Source organism: Macrosteles quadrilineatus, unplaced genomic scaffold (assembly GCF_028750875.1).
Source record: "Macrosteles quadrilineatus isolate MER2022 unplaced genomic scaffold, UCM_ALF_1.0 Scaffold_3__2_contigs__length_128488019, whole genome shotgun sequence".
NCBI classification, from domain to species: domain Eukaryota; kingdom Metazoa; phylum Arthropoda; class Insecta; order Hemiptera; family Cicadellidae; genus Macrosteles; species Macrosteles quadrilineatus.
Genome location: NW_026542596.1, coordinates 121,396,557 through 121,424,110, shown reverse-complemented (window position 1 = coordinate 121,424,110; position 27,554 = coordinate 121,396,557). Strand labels below are relative to the sequence as shown.

Here is a 27,554-nt window from a genome sequence, read left to right as displayed (position 1 = left end):
ATGTGTATTATAAGTATAGATAGTTATTTACATTTTCAAAATTACAAAATCAGAATTTCAGTTTTTGAGTTCCTTGATAGTAATATAGTGAGAAATCTATATATTGCTTTGCTTTAAAATGTTATTTGTAGTCATAATTTTTTTGTTCTGGAATTTTTTACTTAATAATTTTTTGTAAAAAAGATAACAATATTAAAATATTTTTGTTGCCTGGTACCTATTGAAGAATGAGTGTTTACAATCCTTAGCTATAAGAGAATCAACACTATAAATATTTTAAGATAATGTGTTTTTTTTTTTTTTTGTCAAATCTGTCTAAATATATCTGTTGTTCTATATAAAAAAGTTGTGATAGTGCAACAATGCTTGACTATATCTACCTCAAGGAGTTTTCCCAAATATGTATAATAATTGGAAGAAATGTTACTTTTTAATTCATAGTGTAAGTAATTTTTGTATTGTATATTTCTTTTACCACTGACTGTCTATAAATAATAAAATATTAATTATACAATATTTTAAACCTATATTTTAAACCCAAAATCCATCCTCTAAAAATATAATTTTATTTGTTTACTACTAATATAACTCACTTATGATCAATGTATAGCCTTCTACATATTATAAAACACTTTACAATTCTTTAACATGGAGGTTGTCCCACAAAAAGCATTAGATCTGTTTACAATGTATGTCCTGTTTTAAAACCTTAAATATATTGCTACTTCTCTCCATAACAACCTCCAAGAAGAATTGACTAAAGAGACACCCTGTCTCATGGCAAACTCGGCATCATCAGCTTGAAAAGTGATTCAAAACAATCCATACGTTTTTGTTAGCTGACCATATGACCAGATGAAGTTGTCTCCATAAAGCAAAAAGTTTAAGAAACAATGAAACGGGTTCGGAACGTTGTAAGATATGACTGGTAGCAACAATAGTGTAAACAATGTATTTTAACAATGTATTATGTTATGTTACTGATTGATTTATTAATATTTTACAGATAAGATGACACGCCAGGGCTTGTGTATTTTAAAGCAAAAGTTAGTGAAGGAAGGATGAGTGTTAAATTTTGTATCGTCCAAAGAGTAATACAGGCTCATCTATCTTATATATATTCATCTATCAAGTATGGATATTTAAAAAAAGACGTAAACATGACACTTATAAAACAGTTGTCCTTGATTATTAGTATAAATTTACAGATAAAAAAAATTATTTAAAAAATGTTTATGCCTAAAATATAAGAAACAAACATTTCCTTGTATCAAGAAGAACTGGTTTGTGGCCTGAAAACTTTTTAGATTACAGGGAGTTTGTAAGTTGGAAATTGTTGACAAAATATCTCTCTTATATCCTCTACCATACAATGAAGTGCAAATGAGAGATTCACATGGATCAGCTTGAGAATAACTCATTACATGTAGTAGTGGCTGAATTGATCAAGCATGGTGAGTCCTCTAGGACACAGCGGGTAGAGGGTAGAACAGTTCTGTCCCTCTAGTCCAGCCCTCCACGCTGCCCCATACTCGCTGTCCTCGTCTGGATCTTGCGGCCTGTGAAAACATCATGTTCAGCTAAAAAAATAATTTAAAGCTACATCTTAAACACTATTTGTAAATATTTTATTATGTTTATATGTACTATGCTTTTGACATTATTTAGGTTTTTTAAGGGAACGGTCTAAACCCTGGTCTTGTTACTATCTAACGTCGACCTTTTACTAGAGCATCGTTGATTGATAGCCCAATATAGTGGTATCTGGTTCCAGAAACAATCTTGCTTGGATTTGAACCAGCAACATTCAAATTTGAAGGTGTGAACTATAATGACTCAGGGAAGGTATGGGGGTTTAGGGAATCGGAGAACATTTGGTGCCGTTCCGGCCAAACCTCACACAGATTGGCCGGGGTTGGATCGGCAGATTAAACACATCTTAAACTCCAACTCTCACTTAGCTGCAGAGAGCTACCTTCCGCCACGAGGTGTTAGTCCACCTACAGAACCAAGTGAGGAGGGCCCTATACTAAGGTGTTATGCAAGCCGTGCTGAGAGTCTTGTGACACTGGGGGCCTAATATTCAATGTCTTAACAGAGCCTTCTGGGAACCAGGGGGAACCCAGTCGTATGTACCTCTCAACTCTCTAATTGGATCACTGGGGAGATGGACCTTAGATACCCAGTACTCGTGGGAACAATATGGATGTTTTTGATAAAAACAACAAAAAAAATCCACTAAACCATTTTTGATGTGCAAGAAGAGTGTGACCGACAGGTCGAAAGCATTCCTATTGCTGGACTGAGCGTAGACGATCTGACCCCAATGGAGGAGGAAAGTCTACTGAAATCTGACGGTGAAGGCAAGCTCACAGAAACCGGAAAAGAGCCGATAAAACAACTTTCCAGGAGCGAGATGTGAACACAGAGGATAGCAGATGCCTTAGCCAAGGGCGAAAAGGTGCTCTCCAAAAGGAGATTTGGCTGGCGTGGGCTGCTAAGCACCCTAACCTTGCTCCCAGCGAAGCCGGTTCCTCTGGGAACCAGGATGCTGGTAAAAAGCAGGGAGAGGGCGGCACCCCAAAAACGAAGAAAGGGGGAAAGAGCACCTGACACCTGGGGATGCCAGGGGCGAGAAGAAGAAGACGAGGACGAAAGAGGGAGAGGGGTCGAGAGTTTCACAGAGGGCACCAGCTCCCACCTATTTGGAGAAACTGTCCGTGGAGAAGATGACCATCACCAGACTGAACACCCAGACATGAAGCTGTCAGAAAATCAACAGGCAGAAGCCAACAAAATCAAGGGGGAGCTGTCCAGGCGTGCCATTCGTGGCAAAGACGTCAGGATAAGCAGCTTTCATATTAAAGGCGGAGCCTTGGGTGTTGGTTGTGCTAACGCAGCCACAAAGGATTGGCTGGTCAAGCAAGTTCAGGAGCTGAGTCCCTTTGGGAGAATCCCGCTCCAGCTTGCCCCAGCCAGAAACCTTGTGAAAGCTGTGAAGGTCTCAATGTTTGTTCTGTCCCCACCTCAACAGGGGCAACGAACGTATTTATGTGTCCAGCCCTATAAGGTCTGCGTGTGAGATCCCTTGGCTTATTGAACGCAGATCAAAGGGAAGAACAGGTAAACAAAGTCCAAAGGATCTCATGGTTCACTAAGAACCTGGGATTTTACGGAGAATGAGGACCTATGAATGAGGGTGCTCAAAAAGCTGTTTCAGCTGCCATGCAATCCCATGGTCTATCATAAGCATGGCCCTCTATAAAAAAATAATGACTTAGTACCTAGACAATTATTAATTTATAAATAGATTTGATGACATAATGAGTTTAATTTGCTGATCTGACTTAAATATCCACTCTAGTTAGAAGATAAATTATATTGAAATATGTTAAAAGACAACATATACTAATACTCACGTCAGTAAAGTTTGTAATAGTTCACCGATGAGACCACTATGCATTATGGGAGATTCACTACTTTCACAGACTGAGCGAAGCAGGCAAGATCCGTCCAACCCACTGCTGTAAAACAAACGTTACGTAATGATTTAATGAGATAATGAAAATTTACCTTCATCAATAGATTTTGTTATTATTTAAGGGAAATTTGTATCTAGACAGTGCGAGGTTTAAGGCTGCATGAGATGTAAATAGTATATTTAATCACTAGGGGGTAAAGTGACTCTTTTCGATCCGAGTTTTAGTTTAACAACCGACGTCAGAAAAAGGGCAAGGGTTGAAAAGACACTTTTTGCCCGTATGATGAACTATATTATTTGTCATATTGCAACATAATATAACAAACTAAATTAGAAAACAAAAATACTTTTCACAAATAGATAACCTCTCTAAACGGCTTAATTTGTTTTCAATGTTGCTAATGCATAAAAGCAGCTATTTAGAAAGTGCACAGAGAAGTAAGATACAGAGGATACATTCAATGGTACACTGAAGTGGTGTCTAGCAGTCGCTGGTATCTAGAGCAAATTCTATTTGTTGTCCGCTCCTGCTCTAATTTTCCCCCTCGCCATCACATACTACAGCATTCACGCTGTAGGAAGACCCTCTGAGCTACAACTGCTATACAAAAAAAATCCTATGTGGTCATCGCCGTTTTGGCTCTTCATCCTTGCTCGTTACAAGTACATTTCCGCCCCAACATTCCAGAGCTAAATGCGCACGGTTGTCCGATAAGCTTGTATCCTATGTATCCTGCTTCTCTGTGCTAAGTGATTAATTTATTTTGTCTCTTACGATTATGTTAGTGTTTACTATACTATTGATATGTCAAACTATTGACAAAGATGCAACATCAATATATTATAGTTTGCATTATAATGAGATAATCACTGTAGCAGCATGTCCTGGATGATATTGTATACGTGTTTACGAGTGACTGCTCGTTGTTGCCGCTGGTTGTCCCTCGCGCCTTGTTGTACATACGCCACCTGTGACGCGTTGGTGACTGTAGGATATTGGAACTGGAAGTTGTGAACGTAGTTGATCCCCATCGGCATTGGAACATCCACAGGAATAGAATATCCCATGATCAGCTGATAACATTTATCAGAAAACATATTAAACTGGATTTTGGATACACATTGCACAATGATATAAGGAGACAGTTCTTAATAATATGATACAACACAAATAAACCATTCTTCAGCAGTCCTAACCAATCCTCCTAAACTCTAATCCGAGTTAGGTTTGCTTGCTGGCACAATTTCTAAGAAACTGCTCTGTCGATTCCCTCTAACTCCATGGAAAAATCTTAGTTTCAGAATAGAAATAATACTTATGGACAGCTTTATTAGTTAGTATTTTAAGTTAGTTTTTCGTTACAACTTTTAGTTGAGATTTTAACATTTCAACATAATAATAACAACAAAAATGTAAAAAAATAATTATTTTATTGTATTATAACATGTAACACAAAAAATGATTTAGTTTAGGGTGAAAAGTGAAAAGTATTTAACTTGACTCGTTACTTACCTTGAAAGTTCCTCCACCAGTCATAACAACAGAGGCACTGGAGTATGAGACAATAAATGTTAAAAGTTGTAAAACAACTGTCCTGGAAACAAAGATAGAGAGTGCAGGGTTACTGTCTATTTGCTAAATACAGTACTTTTAGAGCTAAAGAGCAATATATTAAAACACTTTTGCAAAACTTATGACAGCTAGTCTGACCATACCACTGGACCGAATTACTCACGGGTTGTACCAAAAGAAAGGTTATCAGTCCTATATGTGCAGGTTTTATTTGTATTTTGAAAATATTTATTTTAATTGGGCAAAAATGGAAATTAAACTTTTCTTATGGAGCTTTAACATGGGGCCAAATTTTTAAGCTTACGACAGCTACCCTGACCGCTTACTACTGGACTGATTTACATGTGGGTAGTACCAAAAGATAGGTTATCGGTCCTATATGTGCAGGTTTTATTTGTATTTTGAGAATATTTATGTTAATTGGGTAAAAATGGAAATTCAACTTTTCCTATGGAGGTTTAACGGGGCTAAGTCTATATATATCATATCAATAGACAAGCATATTTATTGAAAAACTTTTTTCTCAGCTCCTGTGCATCGCAGGGAAAATCTACGCATACTGTTATAGACATCCCAGAAACAAAAGAACCCTGGGCCATTTCGAGCCGTGCAGGTTTGAAGAGTACGCCACACCTACTGGTGCGAACCACGTGATCTTATCGTTTATGTCCAGTTTGTTTTGTTCTTGACATGTCTAGAAAGATATTTGCCTTTAGATGTGCAGAATCCCTTTATTCCCTTTATCTTTATCAGAATCCCTTTATTATCTTGTATTTTTAAAATACATGCTAAGAAATGGTTTTATATTTCTTCAAATTTCTTCTATTTTCAAATTTTTAAAAATATTTTTTGGAAATAAAAAATACTTTGACTATTAATTAAAATAGACTAAAAAGTAAGCAAAAAAATGTATTTAAAATTAAATAAAATTAACATGGGCCTTATGGGTTGCCATGTTGGTGACGAAATAACAACAATATATAAACAGAAATTCAAAAAAAATGGAAGAAATTCCAATCACATTCAGCATGGGGTGAAATTAAAGAAGTTTGACACTACATACTTTTAGTCGAGTTTTCAACCACGGGGCGACCTCTAGTATGTAATGTAAATAATGCTAGCAGATGTTCATTGTTCCTCATTGTCTACAGATAGTGAAAGAACAATACGTCATGCTATGTTAAATGGAAAATTAAAGTTATTAATCTAACAACGATCATATACTCACATCAGACAAAATTATGTAAAAAAAAATAGGTTGAATAAGAGACAAAAGAATTGAGAACCTATTTCCCTGGTCCGTGGACATCTACTTTAAGCTAAAAGTCATCGGTTTAGCTTAACTTAGGAGTTTAATATCAAGATTATGCACTATATAAATTTAGATTACCAATGTAACCCAATTGTTTCAGATATATACCACAACAACAAAAGATCAGAATAAATAGTATTCCACAAACAAAGAAATTATAAAAAAGGTATGATTCAATAACAAATTTCAACATCAAATTGAATTGAGTGGTCCAATGTTGGCAATAAAATTAAAATGGATAAATTAAAAAGAATACCAACGATGAAGGATAAAAAAGTATCTTACTTCATTCTGGCAGTTGATGATTCGGAAGAGCTCCTATTACAGATGTATACCTCAGTTATTGACCACTCACGACCAAGTAGCTTAACATGACTGTCTTAACAAGCTTCCATTCACAGCTCTTGGTGAAATGTGCGGAACATGTTAGTACTGCTTTATGCCGTTAGTTAACCATTTTTTACTACGACCTGTGATGTATGCATTTGCATTTAAATCATATTAAAACATGTTTATCCTACTACTAAACTATTGATTTATATTCAACCGTAGTTTGTGTCTTAATATAAAAAAAATATTCTAAGATTGATAATTTATTTCCTTGGTGGATCAGTGTAGGATCCAAGCAATGAAAGGCTGAAGAGGACTTCTATAGACATACCAAGAACAAAACAACCTGCGCAGAAACGAAAAGATCATGTGGTTTGCGCCGGTAGGTGTGGCGTACCATTCAAACCTGCGCGGCTCGAAACGGCCCAGGGTTCTTTTGTTTCTGGTATTACTATAGAATAGCCTCAATCCAGTGGGGTTTCAGTTACCTGGACTGAAACATCATGAAACTAACTAACTAGGAAGTATTTTGCACAATACTTTCAACTCTACCTCTTATCGTTGGATTACGTTTGATTTGCTAATTACATTGGGTGTGACAACAAAGAGTGGTCAGGTTAGCTAGTTTTGTTTTTAGCTAGTGGGTTAGCTACTGTGGTATTGAATAATGAGTGCTAAGTATTAATTTAATGGTTTTAAAACTGGTGGTTTATTTGCTTTTGCTCATTGGTAGTTTAGGTTCTATGGTTAAAGGACCAGCTGATATTATCAGTATTAAGGCTATCATCTCATGCACATCATCTTCGCCATTGACTAATGGGTATCAATAGTCATAGCCAATACTCATCTCCTCCTTGAAGTATGTAACCATGTGTTAACTTAATCTCACAACAAACCATCAACTTGTATATAAGTATAAAATAATATGCTTCTATGTTGTAACCTCTTATAAACTTACACTATATACCATCAAGTAGTAAGGGCGAGCAGTCCTGAGTGTGGGAACTGTTTATGACGATTAGATTAAGGTATCTGCAATCCTAAAATGCTATGGGAAGGGAGTAAAACAGGTCCGCTACGTAGAAAGTAGAAAAGGCGAGCAGTCCGGAGTGTGGGATCTGTTTATTACGATTAGATTAAGGTATGTGAAATCCTAAAATTATATGTAAAGGGAGTAAAACAGGTCCGCTACGTAGGAAGTAGGAAAGGCGAGCAGTCTGGAGAGTGGGAACTATTTATGACGGTTAGCATAAGGTATCTGCAATCTTAAAATGCTATGGGAAGGGAGGAAAAAGGTCCGTGATGTATGAAGTGGTGAAGGAAGTAGTAATTGCGAGCAGTGTGGGAACTGGAAACCGTCTGTAACAGTTAGATTTATGTTTTTGCATTACTGAAAGCTATGAGAAGGGATGGAAACATGTCCATGACCTAGGAAATGGTGAATGAAAGTAGTAAATGCTAGCAGTGCGGAGTGTGGGAGATGTTTGTGGCAATTAGACTAATGTATTTAAAATACTAAAATGTTATGAAATAAGATGAAAACAGGTCCACGAAGTAGGAAGTGGTGTAGAAAGTAGTAAAGTGTAGCATCGCAGAGTGTGGGAACCATTGTGTTAGTTAGATTAATTTATCTGTAATACTTAAATGCTATGAGAATGGAAGGAAACAGGCCCATGACGTAGGAAATGGTAAAGGAAGTAGTAAGGCTAGCAGTGCAGAGTGGCATTTACAATAATGTATCTGAAATCCTAAAATGCTATGGGAAGGAAGTAGTAAGAGCGAGCATTGCGGAGTTTGAGATGGATTAATGTATTTGCAATACTAAGACTGCTTTCAGAGTAAACTCTAATGATTTTCCCCGAACAAAGCTCGGTCCCCTGGTACTATGAAATAAATCTTACATTTATAAGGGAATATTTTAGTAAAAATCCAGCTAGGTAAATGGAAATTCGCTTAGTTTGCAGGTTTGCTACAGCAGGGGTATTTGAAAATGGTACAGCTCCTATGGTGATAGATTGTGAAACCGATATTACTATTACTCAGCATATTAGAGCAATTGCTGTTTTTGTAACACATTGAAATATATTCTTCGATTATAAATCGCAGAAACTGGGAATATTTGTCTGTTCCTTTTTGTGGATTTGATCAAACCTGCTTTATGACCTTGGACCAAGGTTGGCTTTGCCATAAACCATCCTGCTTAATCAGCTGATATGAATATGGTTATTGTTGGCAAATTGCTTGTATGGTCTTCGTTCATTCTCATACGTGACTTCGGAGCGTACTCCTAGTATTAGTTTGTACTTTATTATGAAATGGGCCCCAGTTCTCCTACATAAAAAGGTGTGGATATACACACATCAAAATGTAAAATGTAAATGGAAATAAAAAATTGAGACATATAATACAAACACTTTTAATTCAATAAAGTTTAAGTATACATGAGCAAGATTTCAGAGAAGTGACGATAGAGAGTCGGATACGAGGGTTGACACGATGTCCAAGAGTCCCGTATCACAAGCTGCGTAATGCTGACTGCAAGGTGCTGCGGAACTATTGCTGAGCAGAGCTCTGCCGTAGCGTTCTGCTGCGTAGTAATGCAGCACACTGGAGTCTATAGGCTCATCCTCAGTGGAGGTGGGACTGTGAACATTATTGTGAGCGATTACATGTTTATAATTATCAAGAAGCTTGAATTGAATATAGTTAAAACAAAATTCCTTGCCAAGTAATCTATCGATCAAAACTGCCCATGAACAAAAATACAAGTCACACCCTCATGAACCGTGTACATAATATGCAACAACTATTCTTTTTTTCATACTTAACATATCATACGTAACATTAAAGCTGCAATCCTGTTAGGACAGGAACTTTCTATATACCTACTGTCAAAAATTAATCAGCTGTGCTTAATTTGTATTCTGTTCTTTCAATGTATTATTTAATCTTAAGGGGGTTCCCTACCTCGGACTGTTTTCAATTTTCTGCGACCCTGGTGAGTTTAGTTGGAACTACAAGACGACAAAATATTCCCTAGGATTGCTGTCTGCTGGTCGTGTCACCGCCAGGACGCTTCCGCACTCCGCAGTGGAAGTTTAACAAATATGCTACAACCTATATGGCTGAACGTTTTTATATTATCAACAGGTTCTTGGCTATATTTATTTATACTGCTTAACTGGTTTATAATAATTAAATGTTATTATGTGTCATGGATAAATCTTGGGGGAAATATTATGAATGAAGAATGTGTAAAATTGGTATCCCTCCGCGAGACAGTAGTTTCGATAAAGGCCGCTAGAGTCCGTCAGAATCATAGCACTTTTCGCCGTGCAAGGTTTTACGCGGTTTCATTTTGCACATACAAAAAATAATCTTTTCTTGAAACTAAAAGTGACTTGATATTTTTAGTTAAATTTCGCACTGATATTGCTTTATTAAAAATCGATAATTTCAAAAAAGATATTATTATTCAACTGTAAAGTTCACTAACTTTGACAAGTCGTTGCCCTTGATTGCGTAAGCATAGACATTTTTTAAAAAGCAAACTTAGTAGAACCACTCTTTATATACAAAATGGTGTATGGTTCACAATTTAAATGTTTAAACTGGAATCGCTATATGATACCGCGCGAAGCGGTTTTCTGACGTTTTTCGGCGGGGGTAGGGAACCCTCTTAATCAGATAATATGCATATTTGTCCATAGCTTAAAATTTTGTTTACAATACATTAAAGTTTGCAACAAAATCTTTAAGACATGTTATGTTGACAACCAGTGTTGTCTACAAATAATGTTTAAGCATAATGTTTAAAACATTATTTGTAAAATTTAAAATTACCAATGTATTTAATACCACAATGACTAACGTGAGCAGGATGTGGAGCAGTTCTCCCAGCAGCCCGTTGTGGTGAAGAGGAGTTTCGGCCGCTTCACAGACGGCTCTTAACAAACAACTTCGACCTCCTATACCAAGCCTGTGCGATGCAGATGTGAGAGTTTAGTCAAAGGAGTAAAAGATTAAAACTCCGAGAGATTACTCAAAACACATTTTTCCTAAAACAGCTTGGGAAGATTATTGGAAAAAAGGAGTTATTTCAATATTATGTTAAGATTACTGATCACATATGTTTTCTAAGTAAATAAGATGTTGCGGTTCCTTTACTTGAAATTCCCCAAGCATAGATAGTATAAAAGACAAAAAATACCCCAAGATTAGGTATGTAAACGGCATGAACCCGTTAGATAACCGTTACATAAGGTGATTCTTCCTTTTAACATTTTAAATAAATTACCTTCTTAACCAATTGAACTTTTTGAAGAACAAGGATTTATCATCAATTTGATTATACCAATTTTCATAAAATGTTCCGCCATCAAATAAAAACAAAATCTATTTTAGAATGTTTTTACCAGTTGTTTAACCGTTTAAAAGTAATAATTGATTATCAAGTTAAAAATGTCAATATCATTGTAAATATAACCTAGACAGTACAGCCTCAGCAGTATAGTAGAGATGCCAGCGAGAAGCTCCGATCCCACGGCGAGCAAATGCTACATAAGGATCAGTGAACTGCGTGGCGTTGGTGGGCAGGACGTAGTTAGTCTTGAGGATAAGTCCATAGGTGAGACTGGTACGAGGAGCGTCAATGGGGACACCAAACCCACAGATGATCTGGGTAAAAGATTAAAAGTTAAATATTTTGTAAAATAAATGGAACAGTTCTAAGTTTACCATCAAAAGTGAGAGGAAAGTTTTAAAAATTGTGATGATTGGCCTCATTTGGGAGAAAAGATACAAAATATATAAAACAGAATGACTTGAAATAAAATGAAATGAAAAATGTCTTTATTTAAGAGGCGAAGTTAGAACTAGCAAGTCCTCTCTACCTATCCTCTATAAATTGATGAAAGTGACTTGGTTAAAAAATAATAACAATAAAAAAAGAATCTGCTGAAATTGGCTTTAAGTTACTGTTAGGAAACTTCTTATCATATTGTTATATCTGAAGCATGTGTGTTTACATGGTGTTCATCTTTGCTCCTTGGTAACATTACTAACAATGGTTTTACATAAATGATTTGATTTATTTTCTATAGCTCGTTTAAAGTGAAATGATAAGGAATTAATTGTAAACATTACAATTCACTCTCCAATTACCCGACAGGAAAATATACAATAACTGTTTTTGTTTCAAGCCATTGCATCTTCTGCCACAATTCTGTTAACAATGTGTGCATTGTTGTAATTGGAGCTATCTGTTGGAAATTAATATAAACACATGACACTTAAGTGCCAACTGGAAAATGCCACTTTTGGTACTGGTAATGTAATATACTATTACATTCATTCTAGGGCACACCTTACCTGGAGTTTATTCCCGAGTCCTGGAGGAAAAACAAGATAACGAGGATGACGACGTACATGAACTGTCTCTGCTAAAGCTTTGCATGTTAGTAATAACACAAACACAACACGGACAAGAATCATCTCTTGCATCAACGTTTAAAGGCAAAAACTAAGTCAAAAGTGGTACTTCATAATCAATTTATGTCAAAAGTTAAAATTGTCATTGTTTAACATAAACACTTTATTTTTGGTAAAGTTCATACTTATCCAGAAAAATCTTTTGTTACCAAGAACTCCTCACACTATAATGCTGAGCTTTTATTTGAAGCACTTATGCCTAACGTCTTGTATGTGCTAACAGTCATAATGACTAACTTCAACCATAGGTTCATTGGTTCAGTCAATGCCCTTTTCACATTGTTTGCTCTCGCATTTATAAAAATTTGTTTGTTTAAAAAAAACTATTCTTGACTCAGTAAACCTTGCAGATTAGACAGATTTCAACTTGAGGTTTTGATTAATTTAATCAATTCAAACAAATTCATAAAGTGATGAAATTTACAAAGATCCAAGTTGGGTAACATTGGCTCAATGAACACTTAGGTTAACTATTCTTACTTAGGATGAATACTTTGGTAACTATTTTCATTTTAGTTACTTTTTGGTTTAGGAAACACAAACTATTTTATTTTGATTAAATTATAAAAGCACAGAATATTTAGAAAAATAAATAAAAAAATAGTTTTAAATAAATGTATTAATTGATATGCTACAAAGAAACATTATATGTACAAACTGAATGATGATTAAATCAACTTCTAGAGGTTGAAGTCTGAATATCTTTCTTATAAAAATATATTGAAAGGGCAAACAAAATTATTTCCAAGCTCTTCCATCCGCAGCCCATCAAAACCATGGATCTGAAATAAAACATGTTACAAGTTAATACAAAATTTGAAATACTTAAACCGGAGCCAAAGAAATATAAAGGAGATATGCATTGATACAATGTTGTAATAAGTGTGAATAAATTACAACAAGAATTGCAGAGCGTTACAGCATTTGTGGCTGGAGTAAATTATTCATTAAATCTAGTATTCAGTGGAATTAAGTTTGTAAAGAAACTTCAAGATCATGGTTGCAAAAAAGGCAACACACTTGCAAAAGGGAACTTGAAGAAGCAACCATGCTTTTAGGTGAGGCTAAACTTAGTGTGATGTAAACGAGTGAAAATTTAAAAACGTACGTTTTCAGGAAAAGCACTTTGCAAATTTTTCCCCCTTTTTTCAAAACTTTTATAATTTTTTTTTATTTCATTACCATTTGCAGTTTCATAAAATGTCCATGGTAACGCAATATCTTTGGTAGTTTCTTTTTAAAAGAGCATCTTTAGTGGAAAAACACAAAATCCTGTCACGACCATAACGGACGTTTAAATGAATATTAAAAATAGTTAATATTATTTTTATAACTATGTTTTGCTATAAACTAATTTACTTTTATGACCATTATACAATAAAAAGGTCACTGAGCTTTTTGTATATTTGGTCTTTCTAGAAAAAAATAAAAAAACTCAAAAAATTGAAAAAAAGCCAATAAAATCTTTTTAAGTTTGTATAACTCTGAAAAAACTTACCTGAGACCCGAAAAATTGTTATGTTTGTATAGAGGTGTGCTTCTTTTGTGTATGAAACATTGAAATATGACGATATTTTAATTTTTGAAATTTTTATGATAGAAATCATAAACGTGATGGTCAGGGACAAGCGGTACGGTCGTGAATTTTCTGAAATAATCTAAATCTTTCTAAACAATCATTCAATTATCCTGTTAGTTATAATAAAAATATGTGTTTCAATTGAACTAAACTGTTCAATTTACAATTATATTAAAGTTATTGTCACGACCAAACACACTATAATCCATAAGGCTGGATTGGTCGTGAAAAAACCCGCGATGGTCGTGAAACTTTGGTCGTGAAATTACGTGTTATTTGGCTCTGTTCTGGCGGTAGCCCTGCACCTCATGTTCGAGGATACAAAGTGGACTTCTAGGTTAATCTAGCAATTGAAATATCTTATAAACAAAAATTAACACCATGTCCACTTCATCGAATGACTACGTACGGTCATGGACACACCAAAATTACAAAAAACACAATCTATCCTTTATTAATCTTGTAATTCCTCCTTTCAACTCGAAACGACCGGCACTACAATCCTGACGTACACCCCGAACTAGTCTCTAAAACCAACTGACTCCATCGACGCCAGGCTTGCCACTGTCGTGTTCCAAAGTTGAAAATATTTCCCAAATGGTCGTGACGCCAAATCGAGGGACAGACTTATTTTGTCATGGTAGTCAGTTTGTAATGACAATAAAATTATAATATGCTCCTTTTTTGTAAGTTTAATAACCATTGATCACATAAAAATATGGCATTATATATTTCGGCATGAGTAATTAGTCTAAAAACAGCGTGAAAGTTGGAAAATGTACCCTAGGGACACGTCATGGTCGTGAATTTTGGGACTTTAAAAATACGAAAAAAATACCTAGAACCTATTTAAAACCAAATAAATGTGTGTAACATGTTGCCCCCGTCCCAAAAAATATTAAAACACATAATAATAAACTACAAATCCAGTATCTACGAAATAAAAGGCCAGGGACATGAAAACGTACGTTTTTAAATTTTCACTCAAACACTAAGTGAAACAAAACCTTAGAGTAAATTTAAAAAAATAAATTGATCCATAGCTATTTTAAAAGAGAGAGAAAAAAATTTTTTAGCTTGAATGAAAATGGCTATTGAATAACTGTTGAAAAAAAAGCTATGTACACAGGTAATTGTAAAGATTTTGCCTAGTTTACTTATCAGTATTTGCCGCTAAGACCATTTGTACGTACAGAAGAAAAAAAATCAAAAGCAAATAGAGTAGCCTACAAACAGAAAATTTCTTTAATGAAAAGTATAATTATCAGTTTCTATACTGTGTCTTGCAATCAAAAGATGATGAATCAGATTGACACACATTAAACTATAGTTTATATTATTACTAAGATTGTGTATAGTTGACCTGCTGATCAAGTAGTGGTCGTAGAGGATGCATGAGCCCTCTCCCTCACTGCAAGCTCCTGCGTGCCAGTACAGACAGGTGCCGTCGATGATGATCCCAAACAGTAGAGGTCCCGGGATCATACCCAGCATCCGCACCAGCATCCACTGAATCCCTAGCGCTAGGGACCTCTGGTCCGATTTGACACATCTGTGCATCGTTAGGGATCATCAGAAGAAGTAACCATCTGCTGGTTTATAGGTTTAAAGACTTAAGTCTAGTAGTAAGTACCAAGTGAAGATGGTGAGCAAATAAATTAAATGACTTCCTTGAAATCTTCTCTGTACTAGATCTACTGTAGATTCCATCTAGATGGTAGTTGATTGAGTGTTAGTCAAAGATATCCTTTTCTAAAAACAATACATTAAAAAATCGCAAAAGAGTTTACTGTAATAGAACTCTGTAACAATGTTTTTACCTTATAAAGTATAGGAAAATACAGATCATCAGATGCTATGGAATATACCAAAGAACAATATATTGGAGTTTTTCTTACTAGCTTTTGCCTCTGTTTATTATTTTGATAGTGAACCGACTTTTGTAGATTTAGTTCTACTAAATTAGTCATTTGGATTTTGTATTTGCCAAATAATAAAAATCTAGCATCTATTCACCTTTGGAATATACATATAATTTTTCAAATTCAAAGAGTAAAGATTTTTCCAAGGCAGCGCAAATGGACACCCAAAACCGCTGCGGAACCAAACTTCATATTGTTGCCCACAGGTGTGGTTGAATTGCAATTCATATCATAACATATACATTAAACTCATATTATTTACTTGAGCAACATTAATTAACACCCTTACCTCAATGTGGCGGTGAGCGCAGGCATGGCAGCAGTGAAGGTAAAGAACAGAGAGAGATACATGAGGATGAGGAATAGCGGCAACAAAGGACAAGTAGACTTGCACACCTGTGTAGTAGCCTGTACACCATTGTCCCCAGCCTCCTCTATACAGCTGCAGTTAGAGTAGAGCTAGACACAACACTTGATTAATGATAGACTTACGGCTATAACATAGAGAGGTACATGAGGATGAGGAACAGTGGCAACAACGGACAAGTAGACTTGCACACCTGTGTAGTAGCCTGTACACCATTATCACCAGCCTCATCTATACAGCTGCAGTTGGAGTAGAGCTAGACACAACACCTGATTAATGATAGACATTACTGCTATAACAGAGAGAGGTACATGAGGATGAGGAACAGCGGCAACAAAGGACAAGTAGACTTGCACACCTGTGTAGTAGCCTGTACACCATTGTCACCAGCCTCCTCTATACAGCTGCAGTTGGAGTAGAGCTAGACACAACACTTGATTAATGATAGACATTACTGCTATAACAGAGAGAGGTACATGAGGATGAGGAACAGTGGCAACAAAGGACAAGTAGACTTGCACACCTGTGTAGTAGCCTGTACACCATTGTCACCAGCTTCCTCTATACAGCTGCAGTTGGAGTAGAGCTAGACACAACACTTGATTAATGGTAGACATTACGGCTATAACATAGAGAGGTTTATGAGAATGAAGAACAGTGGCAACAAAGGTCAAGAATGGAAAAAATAATTTTGGAATTTTTCAAAAAATTTATGGTGCGGTTAGAGGCTTTGAGGATCTTGAAACCCTATTTTAAAATGCCATTTAACGAAATTAGTCCTTGCCTTGGTGGTAGACTGTGACGAGTGTAATGTTTTTAGTATTTTGCTTTTCATTTTTTGGTTGCGGATGGTCTTACGCTAAATGGATTTGGTTCTCCACCAGCTTTCTAGGATAACCTCTTTTTACGAATGTGTCAGATATTTTGTTATTGAACTTGTTTAATTCATTATTGTGGCTGTAAATCCTTTTGCCTTTGATGGATTGACAGAACGGTATGGATCTTTTGGTGTTCTTTGGGTGGTTGCTGTTGAAATGTAAATATTGTAGATGGTTGGTAGGTTTGAAGTGTACACCGGTTTATCTGAGTCCATCTTGAATTTTTATTTATAGGTCCATGAAAACTATTGTTGATGTTGAGATGCAATTTGGAAATTGCATTTAGTATATTATGCATGGATATATGCTAATATTGCAATTTGCAATACTAGTGATTTATACAAATAAAACACCATAAAACACCTGTTGACAAGCTAATTGGAGAAAGTGTGTCAGTTTGCTGCTTTTGTTTATTAATCACCTTAACATGTGCAATTGTGCATCTAAGCTTATTTTGACGATTTACTAAATCTTACAGTAATGTCTCCTGCAGTCTGGGAGCCGTGGCAGCCAGCATGACAAGGTGAGAAGTATGTGAAATTGTTGATCCCACAGATCGGCATGAACTCCTTCCCCGAGCATCCACACTTCTCATTACAGGGGTCTGATAGCTGTATCACTTTCCTGTAAAAGATATCAACAAAGGAATTAAGTTTGTTGAGGGAAATAAAGGTTATTTTGAATATTTTATGCAAATCTACAGATCAATTGAGTTGGGACATAAAAAATACAAACATTTTTAGCTTATAGGTTGAGGTTTTAAAATACACAAAATATGAAGATACCTAATGAATACAGTCTAAATTTAAGTTTATTTAACAGTATTTATTCACTTTAAAAGAAGAAGTATAAAAGAAGTATTAAGTCTTTTCCTACCAAAAACATTATTTAAGTAAAGCAGCTGTACAGTGGCAAGGGACTAATAGGAATGGAGTACCATATCTGATATTGTTTAGTATTTCTTCCTGTACTCCCCTAATGTTTAACCCCAAAGTCAAATCACATAAAATTACCACATTGCATTGGATAGTGAACAGCTCAACCTCTAAAAATCAATACTAAAATACATTTAAACTAATTAAGATTAACAGCACCTATCAGCGTAGTAGGGCATATTGACTCCGACCATCTTTTCGTCCGCGCAGTAGATGAGAAAACAAAAGGCGCACAGCATCGACAAACTACAAGTACCAATACACAGCCTCAGTGTTCCGATGAACCTCAGGTCAAACTTCTTCAGTATCCCACCTCCAACCATACATCCGAGAATGGCACTTGGTACTGTAATGATACCTGAGTGGAAAGCGATTGTATGTTAATAAATATCACACATTAATAAAACATTTTCACCCTCTTATTTAAAGACTTTCACACATTTTACAACAATAAGACTATATTATTCAAATTTTCTCAGTTTCATTTTAAGGTTTTCATGAGAATTAATTTGGTCTTAAGAAATTCTAACATTCCTGTGTACAAGACAAAGAGTAATGGGTAAATTTTTAAATGTAACGTCAATAATCAAAGCAAGAAAACGTTGTCCGCTTTGGTTTATCCTTTTTAAGAAAACTGAGCTTGCTATGTACTCAATCCGTATAATACTCAAACTAGATAATATAAATGATCAACAATTTAATGTGGTTCAAAATGTGTGTTCTCGAAGTCCCCATAACATTTTTGTATCAGTTTACCTATAGTTTATTGAAACTTGTAATCCAATTTTGATAAGGGACCCCTGATTGAACTTTCAATAAAACATATATTCCATTACTTCAACATCATTATTTCAATTCAACATTTCTTAAATAGACAAAGTGATGTTGACAACAAGTGTTTAGTGTATTGTTCAGAAGGTCCACAATAGTGAACTTCTCAATCTGCTTTGGGTATTTAGTTTCAATATTTTGTCAACTTGACTTATATAGGTTGTGTTAGCAAAAAAAAAAAAAAAAACAAACAAACAAAAACTAATAAATAGGTACTCTATGTCCTTCAAAAGCAGATCTTCAACTCATAGTTAAGTAAAAGTTTTCTTTGCCCGACCAATACATCCTACCCATAATCATAGCAGTTGATTTAGATGATAAGTTGAATTGGCTTTGAATAATTTTTGGAACAAAAGCTCCAGAACCGGCGACTATGAGGCCCTCGCAACAGCCAGCAAAGTTCAGCAGGATCAAACTTGTATTTCTCATCAGTTCACTCAAAGCTTTAGGCAACTCTTTCAGTTTACTGTACGTCACATTCCTTTCTCTTCCTACGACACACTCTGATAGTTTTGATTGTATTGCTTCTTCCCATCCTAAAAAGTTTATAAAAATAATTGTCAGGTAGGTATTATTAAACAACAGTCTTGATCAAGCAATCGTGTTAACTGTTAACACCTATAATGATAAGGAATGCTTCAATTTGTAACATGCTACTATGAGAGGGACAAATCTGGTCTCAAATAACAGGGTTTTCAACTTAACTATTGTATCATAGCTCTCTTGGCCAGGTTAACTAAAATCCTAGGTTAAGCGTTAAATTATTCTATCATTATGAAGTTCATTTTAAGCCCATTTGTTTGTTTTTGGGCACAAATCACTCAGATAACAATATTGTTAAGTATCGGTAACACAAATAAGGCTAAAAAAAACTCTCAAGGGAAGAAATAAGATGAATTACATGACTAGATGGACCTAGAAAAAAAATGAAACATAATCAAATTTTGGATGAATTAAAATGTTTAAAAAATATTTCAACATTTTTTTTCTTCAGTAAGTCGTAACTGTGTGTTTGTGGGAAATAGAAACAGTTTTTACTGAGTTGTTATTGAAGTTGTTAGCAGGCGGCACTTTTGCATCTATATCCGATGCAAAAGTAAAAGTTGCAATAGTAAAATCCGGTGCAATAGTAAAAGTTCAAACAGTCACTGCGTGTGGTTCAAAGTTAATATTTTCACAAGAATGTGAAATGTGCATGCATTAAGGTATATAAATTATGTTAATGTAAATTTTAAAAATTATAATTACTGAATAACTGACCTGGCATTCGTGCGGGCAGAGCTAAAATAGGGACGGATAGGATTATACTGGCGAATCCAAATATTACAAATCCCAGCCACCAAGCACCAACCCATGTTTTACTTGCTGGAGTTAAAAACCTAAAACAGAATGTGTAACAATTTGCATGTTATATTTGAATTAACATAAGTATTTTTTATTACAAAAACAAAATTTGTAAAAAAATTGTATCTATATTGCAATGACAACCACAAAAAAATGCTTTTGTTTTAAATATTTATTAGATATTTAATTTGTAAAATCAATCTTTATGTATGGCACCTCTGATGGCTCAATTATTATTGTTACTGGAAAAATTATGCTCATCAGCTATACAAATATTGGCCTAATTAAGTAATGGCAAAAGAGGGGAAAACTATAACATTTGGCTAAATTTATTAATACAACCGGTTGTGATATTATGAAGCAATTCCTTAACTTCTAGAGTTTTATGAAAAGTATGTACCTACACATTTTCAGAGACTGACAAAAAGTCTTCTGGTAACTGCAAGAAGTAACCTCCGACCACATAACCTACGGCAATCCCAAAGGTTGCTGCAGTATAATATACACCTAGAATCAGATAAAGATAAATCACACACAATTAAAAGAGGTGTTAAGTGTGCTATTTAACGAATTTGAATAAACACTATTCCAACCATCGCTGGTAGACCTTTGCCATTTTTCTTTGGTCATTCTTTGCAAAAAATAATAGTAAAATATACATAATACAGAAATATATAAATAATATATATCGATGTATGTAATTATAAAATATTTCCTTTTATTACCTATAGTTATTCCAGTTTTCTTTTTCACGACTGATTCGTCCAAAAAAGTTACCCCTAAAGTAAAGAGGGGGCTAGCTCCGGCACCATGGAGAAGATTTCCGATAAAAAATATCCACATGAAGGAGGACAAATGGGTCCCGTCACTATGATCGCAGTTCTGAAATCATTGAGCAAGCTTATATTATGTATGTATTTAGTAAAAAAAAAATTGTTATTATAACTCTATTAATTGATGTAATGTTTATAAAACAATATAAAGTTTACAGGTTAGTGCCAAATTTCATCAAAATTGGATGATTTTTGCTTTTGAGTTATCAAGCTAATGAACATATACAAATATATTGAATTTGAACAGAGGGTGTTTTTGGCCTTTGTGGACATCAAAACGAAAAAGTATATCTGTCCCAGGTCCAAATCTTACCATGAGACCTACGTTAATAGCTTATTCTATAAAATGGGAAAATCGATTTAAAAAATCAGTACCTTATGACTCGTATTTTCGTTATCAGTACAAATTCCAGACGAATCTTGAAAGTACGCCATGTGAGTATTTTTTGTCAGGAAGTATGGTGATGAAAACACTAAAGCTCCAATCCCCATAATGAAGACTCCTAATCCAATCCATTTCGGCTTGGAGGCGTGATGTCGTCCCCCCAGGTAGGTGACGGGAATCAAACATAACAGTGAAGCTATATCATAGCCCCCAGAAACCAAGCCAGATTTAAACGATCGCAGGTTAAATCCGTGTTCAATTGTTGGAATCATCAAGTGTAAAATCCCATTTACAATTACACCTAAAAGTAAATGAAAAGTAGGTAAACTACCTCATATTTGCAAATCATTTGGGTTAGTTTGGTTACTATGAAAATCTTATTAGAAGCTATGCTTATGCTTAGGCTATGCTTTTGACTGTCGATTCCTACTGATGAGATATTTAAATCGTAGTAGTAACAGACAACCCCATATACCATTTACTACAGAAAATAGTGGATTGTTGTGTTTTAAACTTTAGAGCCCCGCCTTTACTTTTGTGGTACATACAGACTTCATTGCTGAATTTACTTACTTTTTGCTGTTCTGTTGTTTACTAATTTTGAAAGTAAAGTATTTCTGAAATATATAATTCATTGTTCGAAGTTCATTTTTGGTGGTGGGCTTATGGTGATTGAGGGATTATTGCGGACCTATCCCATCACGATCAGTCAAACTTGTTTTTGACTAATCGTGACGGAAAGTATTCCCAATAATCCCTCAATTTCCATATACATTCATTTTTGTGTTGAGTTAACTGATGGTTTGGTATTATTTTAGTTTAGATGAAGGTCTGGCCTCAACTACAGAGGGAGTCTTCCATGCAATAAAAGATGTCTGATATTAAAATAATATAGTTCAGTGAATATATATAAAAAACAATAACATTATAACAAGTTAAATACAATATTAAGGGCACATTTTTTTGCAAGATACGACTAACAAGCTATAATCAGTTACCTTGTAAAAATGCTGCGGATGAAATAATGGCCAAAGCCCATGCAGTTGTGTTGAATTTCTGCAGCCAATCGGGTTTGAATGTCAGCCACCCACATCTATAGTCAGGTGTTTCTCCCTCTCCTCCTTCACTCATTGAGTCATTAAATAACAACTGGACATACTCACAATCATCCCTCCTATAATATTATTATGTAAATTATTAACTTAGGTTTTATTAACAACCAACATATGTTTACAGTTTTTGTAAATTTTACACCAAAATGGATTCCTCATTCCATTTTTAGGGGAGGAGTCCCACATTTTGTTTGACAGTTTTTTATGTATGAAAGCACAGACAAAGTAGACCATTAAATTGATCTATAGTCTGTGGTAAAAGTTTGTTATATTTTTTTGAAATTAGGATTTTACTCTGTAAAAAGCAAAATCCTTCTATTGGTCACCATCAGCTTACAATTTTAAACTAGGTTTGATCAATTGATATTGATGGTGAAAGTTAAACTCTTGTTTAAAAGCAATAATAAACAATGCACTGTTTCATTGTTAAAAATGAATTGACCAAGTCTTAAACTACAATTTTGTAAAATTTTAAGGATTCCAAATTGTTAAAACACACAGAAAAAACTAAAATAAACTCTATTAAAAATTAAAAGAACATAAAATCATTAGGATAAGTTATATCCGATTGATCCATCCTATTTATCACAATCAATAGGAGTTCGGTTTTGGTTTTTGTTGCAAATGATACTATGTCCGATAATGCAATGGATTTGGATATCTAAGTTTTGCTAACAGTTTTGGTGATTCTTCTAGTACTATTAAATTAGACATCTTGCTATAATCAACAATAAAGAGAAATAGTGATGAAAGACAAAATCTAAAAAATATATCTTTAAAGATTGTAGTTTTTAAAAGTAAATGTCAGAGAGGTTATTTATTTAAATCAGCTTAACCAAGAGTACAATATAAAGTTTAATCTCTATTGTAATTTTAATATCCATGATTAAGTTAAATATTGTGGTAGAGTACTAACTCACTGCTACAATTGTTTGATGATACTGTTTGAGATATAACTTTGTACATATAAATCACAAAACATAACAATAATTGATTCTTAAGATTTCAAATAGAGGACAAGTATTAATATTTCTTCTCATAGGTTAGTAAATAAACAACTGAAGAAGATGAAACAGTGGATGAAACTATAAACAGCATAATGATGATTGTTTATTTAAAATTACAGCTGAATGTTAAATGAACTGAATCTGAACAGGTATCAGTGAATTTATAGTCAGTGACAGTAAATTAACATTAATTACAGTTCATTTTCAGCAGTGTTCAAATTTAACTGAAAATCATATTGCTTGATGTTTGTAGGATATTTACAAAATTATATTTACAGCACTCTTTGTTCTATATACATTCTGTAACAGATTTTATATTCCTGTTATCTATACTTATTTAATACGCAAGCAGGATTTTTGTGACAATTACTCCTCCGAAACTACTGAACCGATTGACATGTTTTTGGTCTCATTGGAAAGAGCGTAACGTGAACTTGTGCAGGAAACTTTCTTTTTTGGGAAAGAATTAGAGAGTGAGGCCCTGGGGCCCTTTAAAGTTTTGTATTTCTCCATAAGATTAACATGGGAAACAAAAATGTTTATGAAACTCCAGCTGTTGTCAGAAATTAAAAGTGAGAAGAAGGACATATGTTAATTTTAAACAGTCAATAAGTTTCTAATTTGACAGTTTGTTACAAACATTTACTGACTTGGTTGAAATGAAATGTTTACTATTTGAATTTGGGTTGGCGTAAATATTACAATTGAAAAAAGCGAGAGAGCCTGGATAAATTGATATATTACAAAGAAAACTGAATTAACACTGTGCTGCATTTCTTAGTAATCATTGAAATAGCCGATTTGCAAACTATGGAAACATAGGAGTCATAGAACACCACCAAGGAGAAGAAATATAAATAATGTTTTTTTATTGTTATTTATAATCGTTGTTATGGACAACCTAATGCGGCTGTGAGTAAGGCTATTTGAAGAAAACACTAAAATATAAGATCAGGTTTTGAAAAATGATAAGATATTTACAAGAAATTGTTATTATATCGATCTGTTATGTACATCAGTATTCCCAAAATCTTTGAGTCGTATCTTTTAAAGTCGTCAGAAAATAACACCTGTAATACTTAGCAATTGCTCGAATTCGAGCAACAGGGACACTAGAACTTATTTAATACGCAAACAGGATTTTTGTGACAATTACTTCTCCGAAACTACTGAACCGATTGACATGTTTTTGGTGTCATTGGAAAGAGCGTAACGTGAAGTTGTGCAGGAAACTTTCTTTTTAGGGAAATAATTAGAGAGTGAGGCCCTGGGGCCCTTTAAAGTTTCGTATTTCTCCATAAGATTAACATGGGAAACAAACATTGTTTTGAAACTTCAGCTGTTGTCAGAAATTAAATATTAAAAATCGGTTTCCATGGAAGCATGAGAACATTCACAATGTTTACATTTGTTTTGACATTTAAATGTAAACAACCAGAACCATCAAATGTCTATTTCACAATTTCAGACAGCTGATCCAAAAAAAATAAAACAACATGAGTATGCTTATGATAAATAACACCATTTCAGAGTTCTGCCAGTTTTTGCCTAACTCTGTTCTGTAGAGTTTAAAGTAGCCTACACCTTATTGTCTACAAATTGGCTAAAAAGCTTAGGTATGGTGCATTATAAAAGCTGACAGCCTTTTTACGTTGACTTAAATTGTAAGCTTACCATTTCCCGTCCATAGGCAGTTTGATAGTTAAAAATTAACCCTTTAAACTGGAATAGAACTGTTATATAAATTGTGAGTATTTCCATTAGTTAATAATCTTTTAGTCAACTCTTTTAAAATAATCGGAAATTATGACTGTTATTAGTTTTTAAACAAGTCATTTGTTTATAGATAGCTCCTGTACTTCTTTGCAATTGCTCGATTTCGAGCAACATGTACACTAGTAACACTTTATAACAGTTTAGACTTAGAGTAGTTGTTAATATACTTTACCTAACCCGCCTAAGCGTGATGTATACAACTTCCTTACTACTCGAGTGATGTAGGTAAAGTATCAAAAAACTCACTCGGTGATGTAATGAAACCCTTTTAATAACATTGAGTGGATAACTTAAAAAATATAACTCTATGGAGCCAACGACGTTTAACCACTGAGCTATAATTATAACTGGAGGTAGCACTGAATGTCAAAGATGCGTGTCGCCAGCCGCCATGTTTGCGTGAGTCTGGTGTCATAAGAAGCCATATTATTGCTATAACTATTATTATACTTGGCTTAAAATACCTACTTTGTATGGTCGCCATTTCAAAGAAAATTATTAAAGTATTAAAAGTATTCAAGTATGACAAAAATACTCACTGCTATACCAACCTAGTTATAAGAAGCCATGTTATTGCTATGGTAAGAAAACTTACTGCTATACCAACCTAACAAAATCAGCGACACGCTTTTGACAGACTTCTGCCATGGCAGTGCTACCTCCAGTTATAATTTTAGCTCAGTGCGTTTAACGCTAGAAATCAGCTGTGTGCTTGAATTTTAATTTTATTGTTATTGTTATGTTTTGGAGAATGTTCTTAACCTAGCTTTTGTTTGTAAATGAACCTTACTGTTATAAGATGAGTGAAATGGGTAATGAAAAATATTGTTCGTAACCTCCTGTATATTGTCGGGTCAGGTAAAATCTTGTACGTTACACGTTACGCAAGAGCGTGTTTACATCACTTAGGTAAATTATGCAACTCGCTTCGCTCGTTGCACAACTTTCACCTGCGTGATGTAAAAACGCTCTTACTACACTTGTAATGTAAATAGCTATTACATTCCTTATAGGGGTTTGCCTACAGAGGTTGTCTCCAGCCTAACAAAAGAAGAAGTACCACCTTAGATAAAAAATATACTGTATTTGTATTAGTAGATTTCTCATCCTCTTCCATTACTTTAAAGTTTAAATGAGCAATTCATTTTTCATCTCACAGATAGCTTGCTTTAGAAAGGTTATACCAAGCTTAAAACAAGTTGAAAAAGTGTAAACTAACTTCCGAGGCTTAAAACACGCCTATTAAACTAGCTTATAAGATGGTTTACCCAAGCTTGTTATTTTAGTTTTTTAAAACACAAGTCAGTTTTTAGCCTGTAGCTCCAAGCTTGGGTTAGGCTTGGAAACCTAAGCTTATAACAAGTTGAAAAAGTGTAAACTTCGAACCTTAAAACAAGACTTATTTAAGCGTAAGCTGGTTTACCCAAGCTAAAACTAAAGTTTGTAAGTTTAGTGTTCTAAGCTTGGAACAAGCTTGGAATAGGTTTGTTACGCAGTGTGGGTTATGGATCGGCTGAAGAGGGTTTTATGTTATAGTTCTGTCCGCCGCACTATGGTACCATCATTAGGAAAAGAGAGGGAATAGTTAGACTTTTGGGTCAACCAATGCCCAATAAAAGAGGTAGCGTTTCGTTTGCAGCTGAAGTCGGGGCTGTGGGGGATGGAATGATCGAATTATGGTAGGCATTTGCCCAAAAACAATAATTTCTCAAGTTGTGTTTTGCTCACATTGATTAATGATGTTCAGTTATAGGCATATCGGGGAGCGAGCTGGTCTAGTGGTTACAGCGCGGGTCTCTTCACTCTTCAGTCCCTGAGGTACCGGGTTCAAATCCCGCCAAATCACCAATGGATTTACTCTAAGTGATAATGCCGCAACCCCAGGTCAGGTCTAAAGTAATGTGAAAAACAATCCCAGGCTCGTGCCTAGCGTCTTAGGACAAAAAAGGTATTAGGCATATTTGCTACATTATGAAGTAGCATAATAATATGTAAATATGCAGCAATTTGTCTGCAACAATAGTGTATCAATGTAGCTAACTGTAACCTTTGATGTGCCTTCTTGAATTAGGATGAAGAACTTAAACCATACCAATATTTTTTACTAGGTACGTCTTTGAAATATCGTGGACTCTGATTAAATACGAACTGTGATATTTTATGCATACAAGTACCTATGTGATACTCATACATAGTGCAACTAAATTATAGATTATGTATAAACTAATGATTAATCAACAAATAGCACAAATCAGTAAGGCTTCATAGCTGTATTCTTTACCAGCTGTGCGCTAAATACAAAACCAATGATAATTCGGGAAGAGAAGAACTTCAAATTAAAGTCGTTGTCGTCAATGTCGTCTGCTTCTGCTATTCACTAGTGCGCTGCGCTCGTTAGG

At 34.6% G+C, this 27,554-nt stretch overlaps 3 protein-coding genes across 3 annotated transcripts; all 3 read right to left on the bottom strand.

Annotated features, from left to right (window-relative positions):
• Positions 1 to 1,286: 1,286 nt before the first annotated feature.
• Positions 1,287 to 6,700, bottom strand: LOC128988475 (uncharacterized). The gene is made up of 5 exons (XM_054409804.1): positions 6,652 to 6,700; positions 4,995 to 5,076; positions 4,353 to 4,555; positions 3,420 to 3,524; positions 1,287 to 1,559 (listed from the first exon to the last, which is right to left on the bottom strand). Exons 1-5 carry the CDS (start codon positions 6,654 to 6,656, stop codon positions 1,421 to 1,423), a joined length of 534 nt encoding a protein of 177 aa, XP_054265779.1. The 5' UTR covers positions 6,657 to 6,700; the 3' UTR covers positions 1,287 to 1,420.
• Positions 6,701 to 9,149: 2,449 nt separating this feature from the next.
• On the bottom strand, positions 9,150 to 12,189 carry LOC128989512 (uncharacterized). Its single transcript, XM_054411409.1, has 4 exons — positions 12,124 to 12,189; positions 11,183 to 11,373; positions 10,568 to 10,675; positions 9,150 to 9,339 (listed from the first exon to the last, which is right to left on the bottom strand). The coding sequence occupies exons 1-4, from the start codon at positions 12,187 to 12,189 to the stop codon at positions 9,150 to 9,152; spliced, it is 555 nt and encodes a 184-aa protein (XP_054267384.1).
• A 670-nt stretch (positions 12,190 to 12,859) lies between these two features.
• On the bottom strand, positions 12,860 to 23,381 carry LOC128989511 (solute carrier organic anion transporter family member 4A1-like). The gene is made up of 12 exons (XM_054411408.1): positions 23,293 to 23,381; positions 22,259 to 22,434; positions 21,251 to 21,561; positions 20,768 to 20,924; positions 20,447 to 20,549; positions 19,959 to 20,077; positions 18,989 to 19,234; positions 18,027 to 18,225; positions 17,409 to 17,556; positions 15,977 to 16,146; positions 15,129 to 15,317; positions 12,860 to 12,968 (listed from the first exon to the last, which is right to left on the bottom strand). The coding sequence occupies exons 2-12, from the start codon at positions 22,389 to 22,391 to the stop codon at positions 12,860 to 12,862; spliced, it is 1,884 nt and encodes a 627-aa protein (XP_054267383.1). The 5' UTR covers positions 22,392 to 22,434; positions 23,293 to 23,381.
• Between the last annotated feature and the right edge of the window lie 4,173 nt (positions 23,382 to 27,554).

What these genes read in the sequence shown, in the direction of transcription:
- LOC128989511 (XM_054411408.1), bottom strand. Translation starts at nt 22,391, where the DNA reads ATGAGTGAAGGAGGAGAGGGAGAAACACCTGACTATAGATGTGGGTGG. An exon ending in AGACTGCAGGAGACATTACT is followed by an intron (nt 16,147 to 17,408) that starts GTAAGATTTAGT and finishes TGTTGTGTCTAG; the next exon opens with CTCTACTCTAACTGCAGCTG. An exon ending in GCGCTCACCGCCACATTGAG is followed by an intron (nt 15,318 to 15,976) that starts GTAAGGGTGTTA and finishes AACGATGCACAG; the next exon opens with ATGTGTCAAATCGGACCAGA.
- LOC128988475 (XM_054409804.1), bottom strand. An exon ending in CTGGTGGAGGAACTTTCAAG is followed by an intron (nt 4,556 to 4,994) that starts GTAAGTAACGAG and finishes AAATGTTATCAG; the next exon opens with CTGATCATGGGATATTCTAT. An exon ending in CTATTACAAACTTTACTGAC is followed by an intron (nt 1,560 to 3,419) that starts GTGAGTATTAGT and finishes ATGTTTTCACAG; the next exon opens with GCCGCAAGATCCAGACGAGG.
- LOC128989512 (XM_054411409.1), bottom strand. Translation starts at nt 12,189, where the DNA reads ATGATTCTTGTCCGTGTTGTGTTTGTGTTATTACTAACATGCAAAGCT. An exon ending in CTTTAGCAGAGACAGTTCAT is followed by an intron (nt 11,374 to 12,123) that starts GTACGTCGTCAT and finishes TCTTTTACCCAG; the next exon opens with ATCATCTGTGGGTTTGGTGT. An exon ending in GCTGAGGCTGTACTGTCTAG is followed by an intron (nt 10,676 to 11,182) that starts GTTATATTTACA and finishes TGCATCGCACAG; the next exon opens with GCTTGGTATAGGAGGTCGAA.